Source organism: Diabrotica virgifera, chromosome 9 (assembly GCF_917563875.1).
Source record: "Diabrotica virgifera virgifera chromosome 9, PGI_DIABVI_V3a".
Classification (NCBI taxonomy): domain Eukaryota; kingdom Metazoa; phylum Arthropoda; class Insecta; order Coleoptera; family Chrysomelidae; genus Diabrotica; species Diabrotica virgifera.
The window spans coordinates 184,087,156-184,099,167 of record NC_065451.1 but is presented as its reverse complement, the minus strand read 5'-3'; the positions used below and the strand labels follow the sequence as shown (position 1 = coordinate 184,099,167).

General features: G+C 32.3%; 2 protein-coding genes across 8 annotated transcripts in view; one reads left to right on the top strand and one right to left on the bottom strand.

Moving 5' to 3' along the window:
* Nucleotides 1–4,952, bottom strand: part of LOC114335610 (guanylate kinase) — a 345,069-nt gene extending 340,117 nt beyond the window's left edge. Inside the window, exon 1 of the mRNA XM_050661128.1 lies at nt 4,813–4,952. Coding sequence (XP_050517085.1) covers nt 4,813–4,882 — 70 coding nt within the window. The 5' untranslated portion in view covers nt 4,883–4,952. The remainder of the gene's footprint in view (nt 1–4,812) is intronic.
* Nucleotides 4,573–12,012, top strand: part of LOC126891831 (ryanodine receptor) — a 285,318-nt gene continuing 277,878 nt past the window's right edge. For all 7 annotated transcript variants that reach the window (XM_050661137.1, XM_050661140.1, XM_050661136.1 and 4 more), the window contains exons 1-4: nt 4,573–4,705; nt 5,281–5,353; nt 5,415–5,519; nt 11,197–11,295. In XM_050661137.1, the coding sequence (XP_050517094.1) occupies nt 5,300–5,353; nt 5,415–5,519; nt 11,197–11,295 (258 nt within the window). In that variant the 5' untranslated portion in view covers nt 4,573–4,705; nt 5,281–5,299. The remainder of the gene's footprint in view (nt 4,706–5,280; nt 5,354–5,414; nt 5,520–11,196; nt 11,296–12,012) is intronic.

Sequence of the window (12,012 nt, the reverse complement as noted above, 5' to 3'; positions counted from 1 at the left end):
ATTTAATAGCTTTATACAAACTGACTTCGCCTTTAAAACTCAGTTTGATTTTTGTCGATATGACGCTCTGGTCAAAAGATATCAAATTTTTCTTGCCGGGTTTATACATATTATTACCTATATTTTATATAAAACATTGATTTCGCGCGGCTAACATTCAAAATCGCCGTTTGCTTTAAGCGTTGTTTCTAAGAGGACAGTTCATTTTACACAAAAAATTCTAATAAAGATTTTTGTTCAAAATTTTTGAAATTAAACTTCTTTAGGCGCGTTGGCAGTAAATGTATATGTGCGCGAACTCATCAAAAGTCTTGGTTCTGGGCGCAGCTCAAACGTTATACGTGCTCTGATTGGGTAATTACCTGATTAAGTTTATACTAATTAAGTTTATAATTGTAGTGACTTTTAATACTTTTTAAAAGCATTAGGTACGTAATTGTAAATGTTTCTGTAGGTATTGTAATAAAAAAATTACATAGGTACTTACAGGGCCGGATTTAAGGGGGGCAGGCTGGGCAGCTGCCCGGGGCCCCCACAAAAGGGCCCAACGTAAAAAAATCAGAACATTATTCACAAAGAATAATTTTTGTCAACCAAAGGTTTCACTCCTGTTCAAAGGTTTCTCAGATTTTTACCAAATCACGGTCATAGAGCGGAAGATATATTTAATTTCCTAATGACATTCTTGCAAGAACATCATATCGAATTGAAAAGCTGCAGGGGACAGTCCTACGACAACGCGTCAGTTATGAGTGAAAATTACAATGGTGTTAAGGCTAAAATTAGAGAACATAATATCTTGGCGTTGTGGATTCCGTGTGCCGCCCACTCACTAAATTTAGTTGCCAAAGCTGCAGCTGAGTGTTGTCCTGCTGCCATAGCATTCTTTGGTTTCTTAGAAGAACTATATGAAGTATATGAATTTTTTACTTCCTCTACATATACCTACATAGATACAACTTGTTAATAATCGAATGTTTAAAAGATAATCGAATGTTTAAAGTTGGGTCTCGAGAGTAACGCCAACCGCGGCAGAAATATTATTGTTCCTAAAAGAGTAAATACTACTAGATGATCATCTAGAAGTGATGCCGCAAAAGCGCTAGTTAAAGGTTATAATCAGATTAAAGGAGCATTATCCAAAATTTCAAAAGACCATGAGCAACAATTTAAATCTCATAGCGATGCACATTGTTTGTGTAATCGAATGTGTTTACTGAAAACAGGAATATTTGCAATATTTTAGAATGAAATCTTAGAGAGGATAAACAGCAAAAGTCATATTCTCCAAAATCCAAATATTGGCCTTAATTCAGGAGTGACGGCACTTAGATCACTTAACGAATTTATATTCTTTTAAGGAACGTTCGACTGACTCCACTGGATTATGCAGCATCTTCAGAAACTGAAATGACAACATCAGAGTTTTTATCGCTATTATAGATCCAAGAGCGTTTGAGTCATCTCTCTATAATGAGCATTGAACACGATGTCTTAAAGCAACTAGACATGTCCGACATAATCAAGGAATTTTTAATTAAAAAATCTCGAAAAGTACCCGAACTTTAACCATACATCTTACTATGTTTATTTTTAATACTTTACTGTAATACTCTTGTATTTTTTATTATTTAAAAATATATTTGTAAAAGTAGATTAACATTTTTCTTTAATTTCTAAAAGGGAAAACCCTGTAGTTGGCTGAATTAAATAGTTATAACAAGAATTTTTTTTAACGGTAGGAGGTAGGGCCCCACACCAATTCTGCCCAGGGGCCCCCACTGCCTTAAATCCGGCTCTGGGTACTTATCTATTTGGAAAATGTATGTACCTATCTAGTAGGTAATGCTTTGATTTACATAATTTGATTACCAACAAAATTTCTACCAATCTTCATCTAATATATTGTTTTCTTACTCTGTTTTGTTGTATTTTAATATTTAAATTCCACAAAAATCAGACTAATTTGATTAAATTCAGAACTGTCAAACAGTAAAACGTTCAGTTGGCCTATCTTCTCACATGACAGGTACGTGTAAGTGGATAAATGAGTAGATGCTTCGATTTTAAATCTAAGCACCCTAAGAAACGCGGGTTCGAATCCCAATGCAAGTTTTTATTTTTTTATACATTTTATGATTGTAAGTATATTTTGTTATATAATTTTTTTTTCAGAAAATACGTTATTAGTTAAAATTTTTGCCAACAATTATTGTTCAGAAATCATTTCTTTATGGCATTTTTCAATGTGTTTGTGTGTGTGTTTTATTCTTTTAGTTTTTTAATTTTTGGTATTGTTTTAATAAAAATTTTTGGAGAGTAGTAAGTACTAAAATTAGTTTAATATTTAAATAAAATATAAATAAACTGTTTGAAGTACATACCTATATTAATTTCGTTGGAATCATATAATAGAAGTATAACTTTTTACGTGTGTACAAAGTACATACACATTGTTTTTTTTCTACCGTGTACATATTCTTGATAAATTCATGTTTGTCAACCTCATTGGGTTACTTAAAATCAAAAGTTTACATAGATTTGTAATATAACTCCAGAAATGATCCATAACTTTCAAGAAGATTGTCGTCCTCGGTTCAATAACTGCAAAAAGGCAGGTGGAAGGCAATTTCAACATTTAATTTAAGCCAAAGACAAATTTTAATTAGTCATAATATAATCATTATTCTTTTGTATATCAACAGTAAGATGTATTTTTTATTTGTTTATTACATATATATATATATATATATATATATATATATATATATATATATATATATATATATATATATATATATATATATATATATATATATATATATATATATATATATATATATATATATATATATATATATATATATATATATATATATATATATATATATATATATATATATATATCATTCAAAAAATTAATATTTGATATTTAACCACCTTGTATAAATAATTATGTTACTGGTTTAGTTGACTAAATAGAGACTAAAATAAACTTTCAAATAAGCTAGCACATGACCCCTTTAAAAAAATAGTAGATTACGTCATCACGCCAGATGGATGACGTCAGACGTCAGTAGTATGATATACAGGGTGTCCCGAAAAGATTGGTCATAAATTATACCACACATTCTGGAGTCAAAAATAGTTCGATTGAACCTAACTTACCTTAGTACAAATGTGCTCATAAAAAAGTTACAGCCCTTTGAAGTTGCAAAATGAAAATCGATTTTTTTCAATATATCGAAAATTATTAAAGATTTTTTATTGAAAATGAACATGTATCATTCTTTTGGCTGGATCATATTAAAACAAAATTATAGTGAGATTTTCCCACCCCATAATAATGTTACGGGGGTTTTGATCCCTTAAATCGCCCCAAACTTTTGTGTACGTTTCAATTAATTTATTATTTTGGTACCATTAGTTAAACACAACCTTTTTAAAACTTTTTTGCCTCTCGCAGTATTTTTTCGATAAGCGAGTTTTTATCGAGAAACGGCTTCTTTTTTAATATATTTACATAAAAATTTTATGGGAGTTTTGTTCCTTTAAACCCCCCAAATGTTTGTGTACGTTACAATTAAACTATTATTATGGTACCATTAGTTAAACACAGTGTTTTTAAAACTTTTTTGCCTCTTAGTCTTCTTTTGATAAGTCACCTTTTACCGAGATGCGGCTTCTTTTTCAAAATATACCTAAAAATGTAAATTATAAATACATTTTCAGATTATTAACAGGTCTCTATAATCGTACTTAACCATATAAAAATATGTGGTGGATTCGATAAATGTTCAAAATATCTCGATAAACACTGGCTTATCGAAAAAGTCCTAAGAGGCAAACATGTTTTAAAAATAGTGTGTTTAACTAATGGTGCCACAATAATAATTAAATTGGAACGTACACAAAAGTTTGGGGGGTTTAAGGGAACAAAACCCCCATAATTTTTTTATGGGGTACATAAATTTCACTTTAATTTTTATTTAAGATGCTGCTGCCATAAGAATGCCACATGTCCATTTTCAATTAAAAATCTCGAAGAGTTTGCGATATATATAAAAAAAATTTATTTTCATTTTGTAACTTCAATGGGCTGTAACTTTTTTTGTGTGCACTATTGTATATAGGTAAGTGAGGTTTAATCAACCTATTTTTGACCCCAGAATCTGTGGTATAATTTATGACCAATCTTTTCGGGACACCCTGTATATGCCAATAATTATAATTTAAAAACAATAAACGACCTGTATCAGGAATTGTTTCGGAAATCGGCCATTTTCGAAAAAATGAATTTATCATCCATAGATTTGTCCCGCACTACTATATACCTAAGTATGTATAATAAAATACTCGAAAAATTATTCTAGGGCCATTTTGCGCAATCCGTATTTTAAAATACAAAATCGTGGGCTGATAATTTTATAAAACGCGTATGAGCCAATGAAATAAAAATAATTAAGATGCGTTAAAAATCGAAATTTTCAAGTATGACAAATTGATAAAAACGTGTCCCTTATTCACCGAAATTATTACTAACTAAATAAAAGTCACCTCAACGCTAATAATTTTCTAATTTTAATTTGGCTAGTCTCTAAAAATACCTCTTTCTCAGCTGTTTAAAAATAGACCACAACTATCAGTCGCGAACAAAATTTTGTTGCTGTGTGGATATAAAATTAATGTAAAAAATTTGGAAAAAGTAAGTACCAAAGCGCTTATTTTTATTTGTTTGATTATTTAACAATTTTCCGAAATTTAGTAATCTTGAACTTTATCTGTAGTGCTTAAATAATGTAGGCCACTTACCAAAAATTCCATTTTGAAAATTGGCAAATCGTCGTGACGAAATTATTAGTTTAAAGCTTACACCGAACATTTTATTTATCGGAAAATTATTAAATTAACGGTTTAGTAGCTAAAGAAAAGCAGTAAACTGAAAAAATACAGAGCCGGTTAAAAATACTCAACCGATATAACCTCAATACTAAAACACAATAGACGGTTTTAAATGAGGCTACGTTTGATTGATAACATGCTATCGATATAAATAAACATTTAAGTTTATATTTATTCCATAATTTTTAAAAAATAATAATCGGAGCCTATTTAGCTTATGCAACCCGTTTTACCCTTTTCAGGGATTTTTTGAATCGCAATTGTTGACATTCCTTTTTGCGTTGGCAACACTTTATACTGCATTCCAATTTTAAAAACAAACTTATTTATGGAGCTCCAAAATATTTTTGTATTTAAACGTAATTCCTTTAATTTCAGAAAAAAATAAACCCCCATCATGGCAGAAGCCGAAGGGGGCTCCGAACAGGATGATGTTTCGTTCTTACGAACGGTAAGTTTGGAGGTTAAACTGCAGAATCGTAAATTATTGAAATTTTTCTATTTGTTTTTAGGAAGACATGGTTTGTCTTTCGTGTACTGCGACAGGAGAAAGGGTCTGTTTAGCTGCTGAAGGGTTTGGTAACAGACATTGCTTCTTGGAAAATATAGCTGACAAAGTAAGTTATGAATATATTGATATTTAATTAAAAATATCTCGGACCAATTAGGTTGTCATTCTTCTTTGGAAGATTTAATAGATAAAATCAGCATGATTTAATCTATTTAGAAAGGCTTTGGCTCGTCAACTTCCACTTTAGTAAATAAAAACATAAATTATGTTGATACTCTCCTTGATTAAATCTTTCTGCCCATGCTCAGAAAATAAAAACATAATATATACTTATAGAATGTAGACAGACATAATAATTAGTGTGACCAACTCCAATTGAGTCGAATCCGGAACAAGGCTGAAAAAAATACCTAAAATCCGGGACATTTCAATGAAAATCGGGCCATTTTTTTTTCAGAAGACAATTAAAATACAGAAACGAAAAAAAGTCCACCGTTTTAGTTTTCGTAGAACTATAATACCACGATATAAAACGCATGCGTTTTGGATGTGGTATTAGTATTACACTGTAGAGATTGTCGATTTTTTTTTCGTCCTACCAATTCAGTTTGATGTGAATTCTTAGAAGAATAACGTATTCAAAATTTCAAAATAGAATTTTACCAAAATGTTGAAAATTCGGATGGCCCGGAAGCCTTGTCCGGGACGCCGGGACATGACTTCGTAATTCGGGCCATGTCCCGATTTTTCGGGCCATGTCCCGATTTTTCGGGCTAGTTGGTCACACTAATAATAATATATAATGTAATAGATAAAATACAAAGAATAACATAAGGAAAGAATTTATAGTATTGCCTTCAAATAAGACAGACATATTTTACATACAATCCCTTGTCAAATTATTTAATGTATTTTTTACAATAATCAACTAATTGAAGACACGAGTGGATGAAGGTGCTATGTTACAAAATTTAGATTTTGAGAAAATTAAGGTTAAAGTTTTTCATTGTAAACTTTTCTCACATTCACTTTTATTAGGTAAAAACTTTTCTATGTCGTTACTAGTATATGGAATATGTTATTCACGGAAAAAAATATCAACAAAAAAAATGTGTCTTACCAAAATTTGAAAAAAACAGTACATAACACCTTCATCCACTGTATAATTCTAAAGAAATTAAAACAACTACTGTTTTATGGAAGAATCATGTATTAAAGAAAAACTTATCTAATCAGCTAACAAGATGTTATTGCTTAATATAAGGTAATAACAGTAATATAACGTAATACATTATTTTTTTTCTAAGATTGGTTCATAGAAATATCGATATTCTGGTTTTACAAACTTAAGCTGTTCTTGGAGATTTTTTCTTTTTTCTTCAGAGATAGTTCCATATTTCTCCCGAATTCTTTCGATTTCAATATTCTCTGGCGCTGCTGTTCTATTCTTATTTTGAAGAATATTTACTTTTCTAAAAGGAACTGTTTCGTCATATGATTCTTTATACAAATAGGAACCATACTCTTCCACTCTTATCCATTTAATACCGTCTCTAAATCTGACTGTTTCATTTAGTTCGTCCTTTTTTCTGTTAGTAAGATGAAGTTTTTGCGGTAGATCAGCAATCCTTCTAAAGTGTTGAGCCATGTCGATGACTTGATTTTTTCGGCTAGCCTTTGAAATTATTTCCCGGTACGTATCTGGTACATATACCGTGTCGTGTTTTCGTAAAACCTTCTCGATTCTTCCGAAGTCTCTGTCACAATCTAAGTAAGTATGGCCAACCTCAGGAAACTTGTGGTCAATACAACGGAAGTATCCCTTCAAAATAAGATACTGATAAAGGCAAATCATGTGGAAGTTCTTATTCTGGCCCGCACATGAATCGGACCAGATGATCAGATAATCCTTTTTGGTGATGCTTTTGTCGACTTCAATATATCTGAGTAGAGAACTGCATATTTCTGCACTTCCTCTGTTTGCAAGATCTTCGGTCCAGGTACAAAAACATGCTTTGTCTAGGCCTTTTGTAGTAATATGCACCCCAAAATTATAAAACCACATTTGCCTAAGGTAAAATGCTTTGGACGTTGTTATTTTTGGCAGTGGCATTGTTTGTTGCATATCGATTGTAATATAGACCAAGTTGTCTGAATCTTTTGCTTTTTCCTTGTCAACTTTGAGCGCTTTAGTTGATGCTGTGTAGTTTTCTTTATGTCCATCGTTAGATTCACCTCCATCACAGATACTACACGTATCACTTTTCGGATACCCAAATGATAAATTAAACTCTCGCGAAAAAATGTTGGAATATGAACATTTTTTAATTCTAAATTTTCCAGGAAGTTGTGCCAGATTACATTCCTCAAGATAGAACTCATACATTTTGCTCACATTTAGTAGGGGAGAAAGATATTTTTTATGAGGATTTCTATTTCTGGAATAGTGCGACTCTTCGACAGGAAATTTATTTATGTGCTCTATCACAAAATCCCTAACATCTTGGCCTATTTTGTGTGGCCTATTGGAGTGCTTACCTCTGCGATCTGGAGGAGGTGCTGCTACACTACTATTTATACGATTCTTTATAACATCAAGTTTTTTTCTGCCTATTTGGTATAGAGCACATAACGCTTCTTTGCACACCTTTACGGTAAATCCATTTTTTGTAACGTTATACGTATATGACGCAGTTTTATGTTTAACAGCATCTTTTCTTTCCCTCAACACTGGTTTTTTAATGATTGATTTAAATAGTAAAGCATTTTTTGCATCAATATCAAGTCTATAAAATTCATCCAAAAATGCCTTCCTGTCATCTGCTGAAAATTTAGTGCTACAAGAAAATCTACAGCCTTGTCTACAAAGAATACCTTTTTCTGGCTCCTTTCTTGGAACGGGAATGTTTTTGTAAGACAAATATTCTTCACCTTTTGCTCTATCTAAAGCTGCTTTGTGTTTCTTCCACGTATTTGGATCTCGTTTTCGTTTTTTGGAAACTTTTGCTGTCGTTGAAAAAATCTTTTGCTTTCTTTGTTTTTCATTTTCTTGGTCAACCTCGTTAGACCCGTTAGAAGGATTAATTATAGGCTTTTGAATAATCCCGCTTCCTTCTTTGTCTCCAGAAATGAATGTACCTCCAACAAGGTTTTTTACATGACTGTGGTCCGCTCTTTCTTCGTCCTCCGTGACACTAGTTCCTGAAGAACTGCTTCCTTCATTACTCGGAAAGTATTCAGCATCACCACTGCTGTCTGACAAGAATGGTTGGGTCCCCTCCAAATCTGAAAATAAAAACAGCTATTTACTTCTTACAGCTCCTTCTTTGTCTCCAGAAATGAATGTACCTCCAACAAGGTTTTTTACATGACTGTGGTCCGCTCTTTCTTCGTCCTCCGTGACACTAGTTCCTGAAGAACTGCTTCCTTCATTACTCGGAAAGTATTCAGCATCACCACTGCTGTCTGACAAGAATGGTTGGGTCCCCTCCAAATCTGAAAATAAAAACAGCTATTTACTTATACTTATATTTTAATTCTTCCTAATTATTATTGTTTAAAAATTACTTTTGAAAAGATAGGGGAATCCCCGGAGCAATCAAGTGTAAATATTTATAACAGATGATAGTTGGGTTATGTATTTCAACCAGCTCATTTACACTTTTATATAAATATTATGATCTAAATACCTATTGCCCAAAATATAATAAAACTTAATTATTTCATAACAACAGGATTGCACTTACCTGTTACATTTGAAATTTCAATGTTGAGGTTAGAACTTGCTGTGAATTCATTTTCATCATTTGGCAAATTTTGTTCACAGTTTATTTGTTCCTGCACTAGTTTTAACATTTGTTTACCTCTGGAACTCATTATAAATGTTAACTAGCATTAATATTATGATATTACTGCAAAAAACTGTAACAATGACACAGAACACGTGCGCGCAATACCAACTCACCAAGTAAAACAAAATGGCCAGTGAGTGGATGAAGGGGTTATGTGTGTCACTTAACACCATCATTCATATGACGAAGGTATACAAAATATTACATGAATGTGGATGAAGGTATTTTGTGCCTATAACACCTTCTTCCATTATTCACTGGAAAATAATGTAACATAACTCCTTCATCCTTTAAAAAACCTAGACTTCTGTTACGAATCTTAGAATTCTAATGTGGCCACGTGATAAACAGGTACATAACACCTTCATCCATACAAAAAAACCGTTTTTAGAAAAATGTTACATAGCACCTTCATCCACTCGTGTCTTCAATTATTACTTACTCCACTGCTTTTACGGCTAATCATCGGAAACTATTTTGTGGATCCACAGTGTAGTGCTGAAGCGTGGTCCATTTGTTTTGAACCTTAATATATGACTATTTGATTGTATGTGAATTATTAATAGAAAAGTTGATAAATTATCTACAACTAAACTTTTTTGAATTAACATACAGCTCCCGGACCTAACCATGGCCGATGACAAATGCTGTCGTCTGTCGTACATCCACCTAAACTTTATGCAGACAGGATTTCTCTCATCAGCCATGGTTCAGTCCGTGACCCATATAGCACACAACATCCGATGTACGTCCATATAACGTACATTTAAAGTCCAAACGTCCATGGACCAAAACTGGACGTACTATGTACGTACATTACGGGACGTCCATTGGACGTTTGATTTCAACGTACATTGGACATCCATTTGTGGTCCATGGATATTTTACACAAAACGCGACTATTATATTAAGTCCCAATACAAACTAAATGAGAATCTTCTTGACAACGTTGTCGCTCTTCGCGCTATCGGTCGTGAAAGGTGTAGTATTAGACAGGTACTTTTAGGGGATTATCGCTGTTAATTGTTGTGGAATACTGAAGGATGGTTTATTTATGATAATTCACAGAATGGCAAACGCGCTTGTAATATACAACAACGGTACTGACTCTAAAAATAGTTTGGAACAGAAACAGAACAGAGATTAAACCTCTTTTAATGTGCATGCTTCCTAGGGCGTCATTTTCTGAATCTCGTCTATGAAAATACATCCTGTGATATATTTGTGTTTTCTGTTTATCGTGCAAGTGCAGTCGTGCATTAATGAAGTTCCTAGTTCCTATAATAAAGTATATATTATAATGAAGTTATAGTAAAGAGAAATAAAAAAGGTCTTTTGTGTAATATTTTTAAGTATCTATAAGTTTAGTATTATAAGGAACTATTTCCTATAAAAGCTTTTTGCTATGTATTCACAAAATTATGGATACTGGATTGCTTTCTGAAAAGTGCCCTACAAATGTCCATAAGACGTACATTGAATGTACATAAGGTGTACACTGAAAGCTCCAATACAACGTACAATGTACGTTTGTAGCGGGCGTTCTATGGACGTCCAATTTTGTGAACTCTGGACATTCGTTGGACGTCCATCGGATGTCCATTGTACCTTAGCGGGACGTCCATTGGACGTTCCAATGTACACAGATGTACGTCCATTGGATGTCCATAAAACGTACTTGTGTTATCTGGGGAGCTGTAGATACTTAATTTGATAGCCAAAATATCTTATCTTATAAAACTATTATTTTCATGCAGTATTTATAAAACCAATCTAGTTAGGGCTCTTGATTTATAAATGATTTAAAATTGAACTTGTATATTGTTAATAAATGTTAATAAACAAACTGGAAAAGTTTTCTATTTTATGATTTGTCATAACAAACTGTTCTTATTTTATTCTGAAGATTATCTTGTTCTCTATTTTTTTCAGAATATTCCACCAGATCTCTCTCAATGTGTCTTTGTAATTGAACAAGCTCTGTCTGTACGTGCTTTACAAGAATTGGTTACAGCTGCAGGCAATGAAACAGTAAGTCTTGATTATAATAAAAATAAATTGGAAAAATGTGTTTAACATTTATTATTTCGCAGAGGTTATAGGACCACACGGTTTCACTTTTCTCTTTTTTAGTATTAACTGGTTTAATTCAAAATGTTATATACACGATTTACTCGTAAAGATGTACTTGAGCAACCATTTTTAGTCATATGTATTAATAATGACAACAGAAAACATTTTGTCAGGTGTTAATTGGTCTCTATCTTCTTTAGGTGCTGTGTCCGTATTCAGACGTTGGCTGTGATCATGTTCACAATTTCCTGAAACTTTTCTCTATATCTTTTTTACAGTGGAACTACACCATTGTCTAACATTACGCTACCATGAAAGTATTTGGACGAATCCATCTCTTTCCCTCTACTTTTCTTTGTATTATAAGGTGAAGTAGATGGTATTTAGGTCCTCTAATTATATCGCCAAAGTATTCTGTTTTTCTCCTCTTTATGATATTTATGAGCAGGTTTTGTTTAACATTGTGGTTTTTAACGTCCATATCTCTCAACAATACAATAGTATATCCCACACATCACATTTCAGGACCTTCTTGCGAATATGCATCAACTGGTTTCTGTTCCATAAAACTGGTTTTCTGGTCATAAAAGCCTTACGTGATATTTCGATCATGGATATTACTTTCATCTCTTTATAAGAGTCACTATATAGATTTAACCAGCTGCCAAGGTATTT